Source organism: Chiloscyllium plagiosum, unplaced genomic scaffold, assembly GCF_037043375.1.
Source record: "Chiloscyllium plagiosum isolate Xiang-an unplaced genomic scaffold, Cpla_swu_hap1 HiC_scaffold_17, whole genome shotgun sequence".
Classification (NCBI taxonomy): domain Eukaryota; kingdom Metazoa; phylum Chordata; class Chondrichthyes; order Orectolobiformes; family Hemiscylliidae; genus Chiloscyllium; species Chiloscyllium plagiosum.
In genome coordinates, this window is record NW_028270155.1 from 21182564 (window position 1) to 21199505 (window position 16942).

A 16942-nucleotide genomic window follows, 5' to 3' on the forward strand; every position below is an offset into this window, starting at 1 on the left:
CTGCAGGCAAGGATGCCCTGAGGCATGGTACACTGGAGAGACCGAACAGAGGCTACGGCAATGGATGAATGGGCACTGCACAACAATCAACAGACAGGAGGGTTCCCTCCCTGTCGGGGAACACTTCAACAGTCCGGGACATTCAAACTCGGACCTTCGGGTGACCATCCTCCAAGGCGGACTTTGGGACAGGTAGCAACGAAAAGTGACCAAGCAGAGACTGATAGCCAAGTTGGGTACCCATAGGGAGGGCCTCAACCGAGACCTTGGTCTCATGTCACACTACAGGTAACCCCATTGCACTACACACACACACACCCTCTCACAGACTTATACCCATTTAAACTCACACTCACACACATGCACCCACTCTCTTGCAAGCACTCAACCACGCCCGCGCCCCCCCCACCCACCCCAACATGCACACTTACATTAATACACTTTTCTGTCCTTTCCCTCTATCTATTTATTCCCTACATATCAAGAATCTATCTATCTCAGCCTTAAATATACACAAGGACTCTGTGCCAAAGACTTCTAAAGTTCCAAACACTCACAAACCTCTGAGAGAACAAATTCCTCCTCATCCAAGTCTTAAATTGGCACCCCTTTATCTTGACACTCTATCCTCTGGTCCTAGACTCAGCATATACCCTGTTAAGTTCCTTAAGAATCCCATATGTTGTATGAGATCACCTCTCCTTCACCTAAATTCCGAAGAGTCAAGTCCAACCTGGTTTCTGTAATCACAAGATTACAGCTAAAGATGTGAACTGATATGAATGAGTATTATAATCATGTAGATTCATTTGAATATAATTAGAAAACATAGTTGTATGAATCATTTTGAACATGATTGAGTAATGTAGTCATGTGTATTAACCTGGAAATTAAATTGTGCAAATGCTGTTGGGTGGAGATATGGATGAGTATGTGTATAATCCTTTGATTGGAAATTATTATCAGGAGGAAATGTCTATTGGAAGTTTGTTTTCTGAGCAAAATCTGTTATTGTAATGTAGATTTGAGCTATATGTCATTTTTTTGAAGTGCATATTTCCCATGCTTGCATGAATAAACATCTTAACTCTTGGTTGGTCTTAGAAGAAATGAAGGGTTAACTCACCATAACTAAAGACACAAACAGAGTAACTGATTATAATTGAATTGCTGTTACAGAAGCATGGCTGCAAACTGACCGGGACTGGGAATATTTAAAGAGGACAAACATGCAGGAAATGAAGGTGGAGTTGTGCTGATAATATTAGATGGAAGGAAGGATCTCAGATCTGAAGAATAGAGTGTGGAATATATTTGGTTGGAACGAGAAACAATGAAGGGCAGCAAACACTGTTTGGAGTAATTTATAGGCCACTAAATAATAAGTCAAAAAATGTGCAAAGTTTGTAGCATGGACAAGGCAGTAATCTTGGTTAAGCTCAATCTGAAAATAATTGAAACAGAAGTTAACTATCTTCACTGATTGCAATCTGTGGATCAGAAAGCTGAGGATCCAGTTGCAGGAGCTGAACCAAGACCAATGGTATTTCTGAGGGTCACCAAACCTGAAACATTAACTCTGATTTCACTTCACAGATGCTGCCAGACCTGCTGCACTTTTCCAGCAACTCCTGTTTTTGTTTCTGATTTACAGTTAAACACCAAGGCCATGGAGAACTAGTTTCGAGAGTACCTCACAGAGCTATATTGGGAAAATATATTAAAAAGCATGACTTTATATAGGCATTGGACAGTCTTTAAAGGACTATTACAAAGCTTACATTTCTTCTCTGTATAAAACCTCAAAAATTGGTGATTAACCATGGCTGACAAAGGAAGTTAAGGATTGTAAAAGTTTAATAGAAAAAGCTTATGAAGTGGCCGAGAACAGTAATAAATCTGAGGAATAGAATGCTTTTAAGAATATAGCAAAGGAGGACCAAAAAACAGATCAGGAAATTTAAAATATATATGAATGTAATTGAACAAAAAAACATAACAATGGACTGTAAAGTCTTCTTCAGGTACATGAAAGGGAACTAAAACAAAGACAAAAACAAAGATGCTGCAGTTCTAAAACAAAAACATACATTGCTGGAGAACGTCAGCAGACCTGGCAGCATGTAAGGAGAAAATGGCGAGGTAACATTTTGAGTCCGGTAGCTCTGATAAAGAGTTAACTCTGCTTTCTCGTCATGTAAAAAGGAAATATTTGGCTTAAAAGAATGCAGAGGCAAAGTCAGGTGAATTTATAATGACGGGACTACAAAAATAGTGGCAATGCTAAATGATTATTATATGTCTGTTTTCACTGAGGAAGAATTAAGAAATTTCCCAAAATTAAAGATGCAAGTGCCTAGGGAGAATGGGAAGCTAAAGGAAATCAGTATTTGTATTAAGACTATATGGGAAAATTCATGAGGCTAAAAATTGATATGTCCCCAGGATCAGAGAGTTTACATCCCAAAGTGATGAAGGAGATGGATATGGAGATAGTCAACACATTGGTGATCATCTTTCAATGTTCCATAGATTCCTGAATGATTCCTGCAAATTGGAATCTTGAAAATGTCAGAAAAATGCTAAAATCTATTATAAAAGATTTAATAAATAGCCACAGAGAAAAACAATTTCAACAGGCATATTCGGCATGGATTTGTGGATGGAAAAATATGTTTAAGTTTACTAAGGAAGTTACTAACAAAATTGATAAAGGGGAGTCAATGGATGGATATATTTGGAATTTCAGAAGACTTTTGATAAGGTCCCCCACAAAAGATTGGTTAGCAAAATGAAATCACATTGTAATGTACCAACATGGATTAAAGATTGACTTAAATTAGATTCCCTACAGTGTGGAAACAGGCCCTTCGGCCCAACTAGTCCACACCGACCTGTTTCCCTCTGACTAATACTATGGGCAATTTAGCATGGCCAATTCACCTGATCTGCACATCTTTGGATTGTGGGAGGAAACCCACGCAGACACAGGGAGAATTTGCAAACTCCACACAGACCGTCGCCCAAGGATGGAATCGAACCTGGGTCCCTGGTGCTGTGAGGCAGCAGTGCTAACTACTGAGCCACCGTGCCACCCTAAAGAAAATGGCTGGAGTGAGAACAGTGAGAACTCTGACCCTGGGTGGTTTCAAACCACCAACCTTTTGGTTAACAGCCAAATGCACTGACCAATTACACCACAGAGTCAGGTAGAAATTGAGCTGCTGTGAACCTGAAGTGATTTGAACGCACCATCTTTTGATCTGGAGTCAGACATGCTTCTGTTGTGCCACAAGCCCACAGCCAGAAATGAGGGCTCATCCGGGACTTACAAGCAGAAAACAAACGTGGGAATGAATTGGTCATTCTCGCATTAGCAAGCTGTTACTAGCTTATCCATTTCAGTAGGAGGAATAGATGTTCAGAGTATTTCTTAAATGGTGAGAGGTTGCAAGTGTAGATGTGATAATGGGTGTTCCTGTCATGAGTCACTGAAAGCCATTGTAGCAAGTGCAGCAAGCTATTATGAAGCCTAAAGTCAAAATATTATTTCTACATCAACTGCCTAGCTACTGGGGAAGATGAGGAAGGATAAAGTGATTAATTCTCAAAGTTTCTTTCTTCTCCTCTTGCCATTGAGGGAGCAGCACCTGCTCTTTAATGGGCAGCTTGCATGCTACAGTAGTTGTCATGAAGCACTTAGAGCGAGAATGCTAGTCTAATGTGCTTCAATTTGTGATTTCATCACCAATAATGATATTTTATTCAAGAAATATGTTTGAACCCAAGGGCTTAATTACAACATAACATAGTTTTAGAAGGTTTCAAGTACTTAAAAGATGCATGAGCTAACCAAAACACACATTTATGTCTGCTTCCACAGATTGCATTTTCTGGAACAGGTTAGCAACTTCAAGCTAGAGGTTAGAAATAATTTGAAAGATGCCAAACCCCATAAAAGCAGATCCGTAGGTGCTAGTAATGCTGTCACAGGCATTTTGGAAGGAATTACAAGATAATAATCAATTTGTTTTATTGTATTGTGAATATACTTTGCATCATCATCAAGTCAGTAAAAAGGGCTCAAACCCAGAGCTTCTGACTCTGAGACAGGGACCTTACAAACAGTGCCATAAAATGTCAAGTGCAGTGTAACATACACCACAAAAATCATATAAGGGTTAAGTGATCAGATTAATAATATGTAACAACTGTATAGTTGCAACAAAACAATTCAGCTGCTAACAGGAAAGTAATGAATGCGATATTATAAGAAGGATAAAGTTTAATTATGATCATATTACAAGTGCAAATCAGAAGTATCTTAAACATCATTCACTTTTTTACTTTGTTTCATTAATTTAGCAAATGTTCTTCATAAATCGATGGTTTTTGGGCCTGTCACTGTGAAAACAAAATTTCTTAACACTGCTCACCATGTGAAAGCAATCCTCCGATCTCAGTGACCAGTCCTCTTAGTAGAGGGAAGTATGGGCTCCATCCAATGTCTGTACTTGTCACAATTAAAATATCCCCCTGCTGGATGCACTCAGCATCCAGAATGGCTTTCACAACACGTGCTGTTCCCTTCACAGTCCCCTGGCTTACTGTCATACCTGTAACAAAGGACACACCTGTCTTTTATATTCTTGACTTTCCTACTTAGACAGAAACAGCTACAAGATACTTCACCAAAATTAACTCTTTGGATTAGAAAAGACCTCGAGAGAGATTCCCCTGATCAATGGAAGTGTGGCAGAATGGGACTTCTGCTCATTAGTGTAGCCCGATCCCATCTCAAAGATCTCTGTCATTTACATAATGGAGGTGCTTGCCTGTACTATTTAACTTTGAAAGTTTGATAATTGGGTAGCTCGGTCTCTCTCTCTCCTACGTTGAATTGATGTTGAGATGCCGGAGTTGGACTGGTTGGACAAAGTCAAAAATCACTTAACACCATGTTATAGTATATAGTGTCATGTGATTTTTGACTTTAGTTGTATTAAGAAGGGTATAAATGGTGCAGTATTGAGCAGCTATCTGAGTAATGTGCAAACCTGATCTGACAAAGACAGTGGCAATCTAAGCTGGCGCACACAAACAGGTTCTCTCAGGAGAAATGAGCTTCAGGCCTTCAGTCAACAATCAACATTTCTCCAATGCCATTGAGGGAAGGGGAGAAGTTCAGCATCGAAGTTAAAGAAAGATCTAGGCTGGAGATCCTAGTAAGTGGCTTATGTGTATGTCAGGGAGAGATGCCTTCAAAGACCATTGTTAACAGCTAACCCAAGAATGCAACCTTTTAAAAAAAAGGTTTTGTGATTTACACATGAAAGAAGTGAAACTATCACTGTATTCTAACAGATGAAAGGCTTAACAGACAATCAATTTTTCCAATGTATAATTTCAGTTACATCACACTGTAAATTCTTGCTATAAATTCTGTGTTAGGAATTAGCCCTACATTATCACCTGATGAAGGAGTGTCGCTCCGAAAGCTAGTGTGCTTCCAATTAAACCTGTTGGACTATAACCTGGTGTTGTGTGATTTTTAGCAAAATATGTGGTAATTCAGAGGAGGATTTAAGCATGTAAGTATTATGGCAGTTAAGGATGCTCTTAAAGGCTGTGCAACCAACTGGCTATAGACTCAAAATGCTGAAAGATTGGTTGAGTTCCATTTTCTGACTGGGTTTCCAAATCTTATGTTTAATATGATTATAGAAATAAGACACTGCTCACTACAGATAATTAGTTTCCGTATACAGAGGAATCTCAATTATCCGAAGGACCTGAGTGGGGAGTATTTCACTCGGTTCATCTAATTCTGGATAATTAAATGCCAGATAACATTGCTGGAAATGTGTTGCTGGAAAAGCGCAGCAGGTCAGGCAGCATCCAGGGAACAGGAGAATCGACGTTTCGGGCATAAGCCCTTCTTCAGGAATGGGGAAAGTTTGTCCAGCAGGCTAAGATAAAAGGTAGGGAGGAGGGACTTGGGGGAGGGGCGTCGGAAATGTGATAGGTGGAAAGAGGTCAAGGTGAGGGTGATAGGTCAGACTGGGGTGGGGGCGGAGAGGTCGGGAAGAAGATCTCAGGTTCGGAAGGCGGTGCTGAATTTGATGGATTTGACTGAGACAGGGTGGGGGGAGGAGAAATGAGGAAACTGGTGAAATCCGAGTTCATCCCTTGTGGTTGGAGGGTTCCTAGCCGGAAGATGAGGCGTTCTTCCTCCAAACGTCATTTTGTTGTGGTCTGACGATGGAGGAGTCCAAAGACCTGCATATCCTTGGTGGAGTGGGAGGGGGAATTGAAATGTTGAGCTACAGGGTGGTTGGGTTGGTTGGTCCGGGTGTCCCAGAGGTGTTCTCTGAAACGCTCCGCAAGTAGCCGGCCTGTCTCCCCAATATAGAGGAGGCCACATCGGGTGCAGAGGATGCAATAGATGATATGTGTGGAGGTGCAGGTGAATCTGTGGCGGATATGGAAGTTTCCTTTGGGGCCTTGGAGGGAGGTGAGGGGGGAGGTGTGGGCGCAAGTCTTGCACCTCCTGCGGTTGCAAGGGAAGGTGCCGGGAGTGGAGGTTGGGTTGGTGGGGGGTGTGGATCTGACGAGGGAGTCACGGAGGGAGTGGTCTTTACGGAATGCTGATAGGGGAGGGGAGGGAAATATACCCTTGGTGGTGGGGTCCGTTTGGAGGTAGCGGAAATGACGGCGGATGATGCGCTGTACATGGAGATTGGTGGAGTGGTAGGTGAGGACCAGTGGGGTTCTGTCCTGGTGGCGGTTGGAGGGGCGGGGTTCAAGGGCGGAGGAGCGGGAAGTGGAAGAGATGCGGTGGAGGGCATCGTCGACCACGTCGGGGGGGAAATTGCGGTCCTTGAAGAAGGAGGCCATCTGGGTTGTGCGTTTTTGGAACTGGTCCTCCTGGGAGCAGATGCTGCGGAGTCGAAGGAATTGGGAGAATGGGATGGCGTTTTTACAGGGGGCAGGATGGGAGGAGGTGTAGTCCAGGTAGCTGTGGGAGTCGGTCGGTTTGTAGTAAATGTCCGTGTTGATTCGGTCGCCTGAGATAGAAATAGAAAGGTCGAGGAAGGGGAGGGAGAAATCTGAGACTGTCCAGGTGAATTTGAGGTCGGGGTGGAAGGTGTTGGTGAAGTGGATGAACTGTTCAACTTCCTCGTGGGAGCACGAGGCGGCGCGATACAGTCATCGATGTAGCGGAGGAAAAGGTGGGGGGTGGGGCCAGTGTAGTTGCGGAAGATGGATTGTTCCACATATCCTACGAAGAGGCAGGCATAGCTGGGGCCCATGCGGGTGCCCATGGCTACTCCTTTCGTTTGGAGGAAGTGGGAGGATTGGAAAGAGAAGTTGTTCAGGGTGAGGACCAGTTCAGTCAGTCGAAGGAGGGTGTCAGTGGAAGGGTACTGGTCGGTACGGCGGGAAAGAAAGATAACATTGCCACATCTCCTGCCAGATAACATTGTTTAGCCAAGTATTGGAACTTTGTGATCTTGCTGGATAATCTGATATTCGGATAATCGAATGCAGAATAATCAAGGTTCCTCTGTATAGCCATGTGCGTGTATTGATAACACTGATAGTATTTGCAGTGAAGACTGTGGGCTTAAGAAAATAGTGAAAACTCAAGTTAAAATAAAAGAGACTGCCTGATTATTGAAAAAAAATGCTGCTTTTGTTTCAGAAAGTAACAAACAAAAAGATCACAGTGCAATATTTATGCATTGCTATTCCAGAAACATATAAAACTATGAGGGGCATAAGTAGGGTAGACACAAATAATCTTTTCCCTTGATGGAAGGATTAATGACCAGGGGTCTTAGATTTAAGTTAAGGGGCATGAGGTTTAAGGGGATGTGAGGAAAAATATTTACACCCAGAGAATGGCAGGAATCTGGAATTCACTGTCTGTAATTGTGGTAGACGCAGAGACCTTCATAACATTTAAATATTTGGAAGTATACTTGCAATACCAAAACATTTACAATGGTTAGGTGGTTGTTTTTGACTGGCACAGAGTCAGTGGGTTGAAGGGCCTTTTTCTGTGCTGTAACTCTATGACAGATACACACAACAGGAATGCACATTAGAGACCAAAATCACCACAGGCCCCTCCACCTTCTACCCAATGCTTAAACAAATGACTAAAGAAATAAGCTATGTGACCAAAGTGTTAAATATTAATATTTAGCAACAAACATTGCACCAAAACTGATAAGCAAGACATTCAGTTTCAGGCCTTAATAATGTTGCATTCACATCAATATTAAAATATGTACCTCTCAGAGTTATTTTTCTTCCAGTTTCCTCACCCTGATATTGGTCAATTGGCACAGGTTTACCAATGTTCATTTCTTTAAATTGCAGACCCATTTGCCTTTCCAGTAACCTTCTCCGTCGCTGGGCTCTGCATCAAGGTGATAATGTCTGTATCAGTTCACTATAAATAGAGCACTGACTGGCTGTCTTTTTCAGAACTAGAACTATGTTTAAAGATGAACATCAGAACAAATACCAAATCTAGCTAAATTTATGCCGCAACATTTTAACTAACTTCCCAAATAAGGCAGCTACATACTTTGAGATGATGTTTGCTGATTTCAGCTGAAGAACTTGTCCAATTTCTGAATGAGTTAGGAAGAAGAGCAAGTCCTCATCTGGTAAGTAACCCTAAAATAATAAAAAAAAAGGTTAAATCCTCCATATTACTGTGTACGCTGGGGCAAATGAAGCTTTCTTTGATTAAATAAATCCCAACCCTTAGTTTCCTAACTGGCCTCAAAAGAAAGCATTAAGTTGCACCCGTTTAGTCTCATCGATCTTTAGGTACTGCTGATGTTTTCTAGCATTTTTTTTGTTTTTTTAAGCTTTTGTTTGAAGTTTATCTTTCCGGTAATTGATAAAACTCTTCACTAATACATTGTTGGTCACTGGTCTGTTTTCTTTCACAAGTTTCTTGTCTTACATGGGCAAATGAAGTAACATTTTTCATGAGTACAAATTGGTCGATGCTGTTGAGCAATCTTCACAGTCAAAAATATTTGTTCCTTCAGTCATACACTGGCTCACCAGTCACATTGTGCATTCTCCATTGAGTTGTATGTTATTGATGCTGGAAGTGGTGCTGATCAGGGACTTGATTCTTCTATTTGTCAAAGCACATGATTTTTACCCCACCTAACCACCATAGTTTGTGTTCCTGTTCTCTCAGCCAGATCATTTTTCAATCTCTGCACCGAGGTTGTTAAAAAAATTAAATAAGAACTTCTGTTAGAAAAACATGAGACACTGCATCTATTTAGGGACAGATGCCAGACTGCAATATCAGACAAATAATTTCCTTGGTTGTCTCCTGAGCCGTATGCAGTGTCCCTTTAAAAGAGTCTGATACTCCATGCCTGGAATGAATAGGCAGAGTGCATATGGCAACACACATCAGCCATTGGTATCTTAAAATCATATCAGGATTCTGTGCACATCAAAGATGGCACAAAGGATTTCACAACTAATTAATTGTTTTTGAAGTGCCATGAAGAGTCACTAACGAGTAGGAATCACTTTCTGTTTAGCTGTCCCTCAATGACAGGGCAGGCATGGAGTCCAGGAACCTACATCTGAAGTCTATTAACAGTGGGAAGCTGTTACGCTGCAGTTACTTCATGACTGTGACTGACCAGGAAATTCTCTCACTTTTCCTTCCTACCATAGGCCTACCAGAAGGTGATAACCAACCTGTTGGCCATGTTATCACAGGCACCTTCCATGGCCATCAAGTCTGGGGTGGGACACAAAACTGAGCACTCTGAATGTTTGACTCAGAGGTAGGGACCATAGTGCACCACAGACCTCCCTACACAATCACCGATGGTATGCTTTACCTCCCTGCTTATGTTATTCAAATTTTCACACTTACATTTCTATTGTATTCAACTGGTCAAATATAGCTGGCTTACCAAGTGTTTAACTTGGCAGTCATGGAGGATTAACAGTACAACAGTGATGGTGTTGTACTTAATGGCCCCTCCTGGTACACCACTCACCATTTTCCCTGGCATCACAACAGTACACTTGCCTGTTTCAGTTACATATTAATCAAGGCCCTACCGTGTACAGAGGATCTAATTGTAATCTTGGAGCTCCAAACAGGCAGATTATCTGTTGCACATGCTCTGCACATTGCAGTAGCCTCACCAATATGATTTAAAGGAACTTCCAGAAAAAGCACAGGTCAGTCTGTTCAAGAATTTCTCTGGAGCTCAACAGCAGCATGAGTATGTCTTCTAGTCCATCAAACAGCTTCTACTCTGTCATTGGCCAAACCACATACTCCTCACTAACTCCACCCTCCCCCATTTAAGGCACAACTTGCAGTTTGGGGAGCTACAAGAATTCCCAACAGTACATGGCCACTGTTGATATATTTCATGTGTATTTGACCATGCAAGAATATATCTTTAAGGGAGGAAAGTGATGTAAATAGTGTGATGTCATGCTATGTGATATTCCTGTATAAAGGTATCAACTCCACCTGGAATAGCCACTGTCGTACCTCATCTATCAGGACAGCCAGTCAATCAAACAGACTATTAAATGATATAGCCTAGACTGTAGCAATGTCTGTGTTAAAGCTGTAATGTATTTATTTACTCTCTAAATAAATCTTCTAATACTTGTTCTCAATAAGAGGACTGCAGATGCTGGAGATCAGAGCTGAAAATGTGTTGCTGGAAAAGTGCAGCAGGTCAGGCAGCATCCAAGGAACAGGAGAATCGACGTTTCGGGCATAAGCCCTTCTTCAGGAAGAGCCCAGTCACTAAGAGGCCAGTCTCAGTGTTCATATTACAAGAATTAACACTATAGTAAAGTCCAACTGAGGTCCTTAGATGAAAAAGGTTCAACCCTCACAGCAAGTGTTTGTGACAAACAGATCAGCCCGTTTCTTTGGCTCACTCCCAAAATCAAAATCTGCCTGATGCATTTTCACTGTAATTTCAATTGACATGAAATTCTCAATCCATCACATTTTCTGTTTTTCTGCCAGTTTTGGTTTTATTCTCTTTGTTGGCCTTTTCCATATATAGGCTTGTGTCCAATGATGGCCAAATTGCACTCTTCAAATCAGTGACAGGATGAGCAAGAAGATTAATTCATTCTCGGATTTCTGTTCCTGTGTTCAGTGGTCTGACTTTCACCTGTACCCACCCTGTGCTATAGCTGAGATAGGAATTATTGGTTTCAACCAGTGAGAGAATATTTTGTATCACTAATTGGTTGTGCTACTGTACAAATCAGGATGCAATTTCATACTTCAATTAATATATTTATTGAAGCAAGCTCTGGCATGAGATTCAGTGATTCAATTGCTATGTATTGATCTGACCAGGATTTCATGGATTCAAGTGTGACAATGTCTTCTTATCCAAAGCTCACAATCAACATGAATATGACATGGAAATCATTCTAATTTCACTGAGTGCACAGTTCTGTAGTGTCAATGAATAAATGACAATGGGTACTCACCTCCAGAACCATCAGTTTAGCTAGTTTCCAATAAGCAGTCTTAAAAACATCATTCATTCTTATTGCCTCTGCTTTAAACAATTCTCTATCAGAAATAGCTTTTCTTGCCTCAGGTAAGATCAAGCGCACGATATACCTACAATAAAGATTTGCATTTATATAGTGATTTTCATACAACATCAGAATTGTAAAATAATGATTATTCTGTACAATTACCCACCCAATTTTGAACAATTTCATTATATTTACTGTTCAGAATCATCACACACAAAGCGTACAACGGAATTTGTCAGGACTGGAAGGTTTTTGTTATGAGGTAAGATTGGATAGGCAAGAGGGTTTGTTTTCTTTGTAACACAATGTAATGGAAAATTAGCGAAATTAACATTTACTCTGAAATCCATTTACTCTGAAATCTGAAAGACAATGCTTTACTAAACTTTCTGACACTTTGTTGAAGTCTGGAGTCGAGGGACAGCTTGTCTCTGCGGAACTTTGTAAACATTCAACAAGAGAAAAATATAAGAACAGTACGTCCACAACAAGGGAATGAAACGAATAACAACTCAAATCTTCACAGCCTTTGTTCTTCAGAGCGTGATAAGAAACAGTATAAAACAAGTATATGAATTATGCTCAGGGCCCTTGCACAAGGCATTGTTTTTCAAGTGCAGGTTGCCCCTCTGCAATACAGAGGTTAAAAAAAATGAATAAAGCTCTTTTTGATTGCTCTTGCTAATAATTGAGTCAAGTCAATTTAATTTCCACAACACACAGCAAGCTGAGGGGAAATGTCATTGCACAATAACGTTATGAGGAGTCTAAATGCAGAGGATAGGAAAGATTTGTTTCCCTTAGATGAAAAGCTCAATAAGCAGACGCATAGATTTCAAGTAACTAATCAAAGGAGTGGGGAGAAGTTGTGGGAAAATGTTTTCACTGAAGGGGTCGTGGGATCTAGACTTCACTACTTCAAATGATGCTACAGGCCTCATTATATTTGAAAAAATAATTGGATTTCCACTAGAAGCAAAAACTGGGCTGTGGTTTAGACTGAATCATGCTTTTCTTAGACAGCACAGACATGATGAACTGACTGTGGACTCCTTCTGTGCTATAAATTTCTTTGGTGGTAGAAAAGTTGTGTGTAAAACCTGCCTTTAACAGAATTCACTTTTAAACCGTCCATGCTCTGGGTGTATACAATGTTACAACTCAGCCTGCAGGCTATTCTGCTGTGAGTTTGTAAACTACACATTGAAATCAGCTGGTTTGTTGGAACGTCTGCTTCATAACTTACGACTTGCTTTACTGCTTTAAATATACTAACCCCACAGTGTTAATCAATTGCCGTTGAGAAATTGATGATTAGATCATTAACATAAAAGCCAAAATCTGATTCACAGAAGAAATAACAGGGCTACTGACCAAAAGCTTGGTTTTATGGTGTACCACACCACAGAAGTTAATCATTAAGGTCTACCATCAAGAGCTATCATGTTCCAATCATATACCAATTGCACGTACTTTCTGATCCATGAGATTGATGAACTTATGGAAGCAATAGCTTCCTCCGGAGACAGTACGACTTTATCAACAATCACTTTTCCACTCTGCAAAGCTCTCTGGATTGCTGGGAGTAGCTTTACTGGATGACTCATCCATGACTTTTCATGGAATTCAGCCTGTCAAAGAAAGTCAGACTATAATCATCGATGAACATATTTCAGGCTTATCATCATGACCTTTTGAAAGATAATGAACTGAGAGCGATTACCATGTGGAACCTGCCACCACAAGGAGTGACTGAGATAATCCATGCAGATGCACTTATGAGAAGACATTAGATAAATCCATAAGTAGGAAGGGACATGGAGAGAAGGTAAGATTTTATAAAGACAGGGGGAAGCCCTGTAGGGGCTGCAGACTGGCATTGCTCTGTTCGGTTGACCAGCCTATTTCTACACTGTAATTTTCTGTGTCATTATTTTGCCAATGGAAATCCATATCTGAATCACGGATGCCAGATGAAATAATGGTTTAGATGCAACTATTACAATTCATAACTTGAATGAGTTTTTTTAAAATATTTAATCAAATCTGGGATCTGAAATTCCCACTTACATTTGGTCAGTTAAATATCAGCTGTAACTCAATTAAGACAGCATAGATTGCCACGTGTCATTAAATGATTCTGATGAAATTTTCAAAATGCAATGACATAATTTGTATAATTTGTTCTTTATTTAAAATAGTAGAGGGTTTTTTACCCAATATTGGGTGCATTCATTTCATCGAAGGGTGGCTCAGTGGTTAGCATTGCAGATTCTCAGTACCAGGGACCTGGGTTCGATTCCAGCCTTGAGAGACTCTCTGCATGGAGTTTGCACATTCTCCCTGTGTCTGTGTTGGTTTCCTCCCACAGTGCAAATATGTGCAGGTTAGGTGGATTAGCCATGGGAAATGCAGGGTTACAGAGGTGGGTTTGTGTAGAATGCTCCCCAAAGGGTTAGTGTGGGCAGAATGGCACGCTGCCATACTGTAGGGATTCTATGATTCACCTTTGGTGGGTTTTAACTATTGTGGATGGCATTTGCAGTCGATGCCATGTAACATCCAGTATTCCTCTCTGTTGGGTGAGCTGACAATGGGATTATGAATAACTCTGGCAGTTCGCCTATCCCATGTGAAGCAACCAAAATGTGTAGCACTGTATTACAGTACAAGAAGTACAAGACAGCAAGAACAAAGAATGTTCATACACACACAAGAAACTGTAGAATCGGAATTTGCCAAGTTCCAATCTTGACAGATGAAGGTTAGCAGCCTCACCTTCACAGTTGCTGTCTGTGTGATCTGCAAACTTTCATCCAGCAAGTAACCCACTGAGCCATTTAATACAGACTTATACTGAATTTACAGGACAAAACGGGATCTTACATTCCAATGAGTCAATGCAGATGTTAATGCTCTGCACAAGCTTCCTCACAGTCAGTAACATTTACATTTGTGGCAGTCTAAAGTTTGTGCTGTGGAAATCATACAGTTTTTTTAAACAAAAATGATACAATTGGACACAAGACAGAATTCTACAAAATCAAAGTGTTGCACAATGTGTGAGATAAAAACATCAAATGCTGGAAATAATCAGCAGCACGTCTGGCACCATTTTTAAAAGAAGATAAAGTCAAAGACAGAGCTGGTACAGGCGAAAAAGGTTGGAGTGGGAAGTGGGGTTCAGGAAGAAAGTCAATAGTCGATTGATAGGTGTGGATGGAGCTTATCCTTCAGCTATAATGCACTGTGGCTGGCCTAAATTTGGTTTAAAAAGGACATCTTTGCCCCCTCAGTGGGAGAGGCTCCATCTTTGGAACTGACAGTATCTTCAGCAGCCCACCAGCACCAGACTTTCATAGTGGGCACTTGGAACTGCAATGAGTCTGAGAAAAGATGACCGAGTGGAGTCCTGGTTCCAGGCAAGTTGGGAGCTGTGAGGCATTGTCCTCCTGGTGTAGGAAGTGCTGGGAATGGGGGTGGATATTAACATATGTGTGGAAAGGAAGTAAGGTACTATTCCTGAGCAAATGCCTCCAACACACAGAAGGAACATTCTGACAATAATATCCTTCCCTCCCTTCCTGTATTTATAAAAGCTTGTTTTAAAAAAAGAGCTCCTGCCCATCCAACTTTATGATGGCATGGGTAGAATAATATTGGGGTCTACTCGAGTTCTTAACAAGTTTCCATATAGTGCACCACCAATGCTCCAAATTATGGGGGTGAGCTCAGGGGTGGATGTGAAGGTGGTGGGACAGACACCCACCTTTTAATACGTATCACCCCATCAAGAACACAACCAGTGGGAGTACGTCAAATCCAGCCCAGTATTTCGGTCTGTGTCCTTTCATTAGAACATCTGAATTTGGTTCAGATGAAAGGTCACTGACTCGAAATGGTTCTCTCTCTACAGATTATGACAGACCTACAGAGTACTTTCAACATTTTCTGAAAGCTATTTGTTAACTTTCTGGTTATTTTTGTTAACATACTATTTTTGTGAACAATCTTATGTCCAGTACTTACATCAAGACATTTACACCATCTGGTCAGTACTATGGGCTTACCTCTCTGAGGCAGCGAAAGCCATGTTTCTTTAAGAAGTTTTGGAATTTCCAACCAGCATCTCCACTTTCCTGGGACAGAAGCCAAGATACTGCAGTCTAGTTAGAGAGAAGTTAAAACAATTTGACCCAGATTCTTTCAAAGTAGTTAATGTTTTAAATGATTAATTGCATTTCTGACAAGCATTCTAGTAATCGTCTCCAAATGCAGTCACATGGAACTTTGAAAGGAGCTGAGGTAAAAGAACAGAATTACATTTTGGCTAAAGTTGCTTTCTAGAAAAACTGCAGCACAACTTAACACCCTCCAGTCTCACTAAATAATCATTTAAAGTATAACGTAGGATGCCCTGCATGTTCAATTCCTAATTTATGATATCATGAATGAGAAAAGAATACATCTTTGGAGATATACTTTAATGGACAACATGAGCAGATAGGTTTATTGCTCTGATGTGCCCTTAAAACCTGACAAGTTTATTGAAGATATTATTGACTAACTGTACGCAACTATTACAAGACACGTCTTCACAATAACTGAATCTTAGAAATGAAGTTTTACACCATTCCATCTCAATGTAAGTTTTATTTTATTCTCCATGTTTAATATAAGAGTTTTTCATTACCATACATTTCCTTTAAGTGGTATCGACATAGTGGCCAGGGTCTCCTTTGTTTATCTGGACGCCTATCAATAATTAATATCATGATTCGACAGGAGATACACTTGAGTGAATTCATGCTTTTCACTCCTCTCCTGACTTGCTACTTGGAGGTGTAGAGGACAGTGAACAAGGTCACCTCAGATTACAACAGGATCTTGATCAGATGGACCAATGGGTTGAGATGTGTCAGATGGAGTTGAATTTAGATAAATGCGAGGTGATGCATTTTGGGAAAGCAAATCTTAGCAGGACTTATACACTTAATTGTAAGGTCCTAGGGAGTGTTGCTGAACAAGCTACAGGTTCATAGCTCTTTGAAAGTAGAGTCACAGGTAGATAGGATAGTGAAGAAGGCAGTTAGTATGCCTTCCTTTATTGGTTAGATGGGAGATCATGTTGTGGCTGTACAGGATGTTGATCAGGCCACTGTTGGAATATTGCATGCAATTCTGGTCTCTTTCCTATCAGAAGGATGTTGTGAAACTTAAAAGCGTTCAGAAAAGATTTACAAGGATGTTGCCAGTGTTGGAGGAATTGAGCTATATGGAAAGGCTGAATAGGCTGGGGCTGTTTTCCCTGAAGTGTTGGAGGCTGAGGGGTGACCTTATAGAGGTT

At 40.8% G+C, this 16942-nt stretch overlaps 1 protein-coding gene across 3 annotated transcripts in view; it reads right to left on the reverse strand.

Moving 5' to 3' along the window:
• Positions 1-16942, reverse strand: part of LOC122558251 (uncharacterized) — a 183007-nt gene that overhangs the window by 7149 nt on the left and 158916 nt on the right. For all 3 annotated transcript variants that reach the window (XM_087995736.1, XM_043706624.2, XM_087995734.1), the window contains 6 exons: positions 15666-15761; positions 13069-13226; positions 11542-11677; positions 8600-8691; positions 8301-8428; positions 4437-4616 (listed from right to left, as the gene is read on the reverse strand). In XM_087995736.1, coding sequence (XP_087851862.1) covers positions 4437-4616; positions 8301-8428; positions 8600-8691; positions 11542-11677; positions 13069-13226; positions 15666-15761 — 790 coding nt within the window. The remainder of the gene's footprint in view (positions 1-4436; positions 4617-8300; positions 8429-8599; positions 8692-11541; positions 11678-13068; positions 13227-15665; positions 15762-16942) is intronic.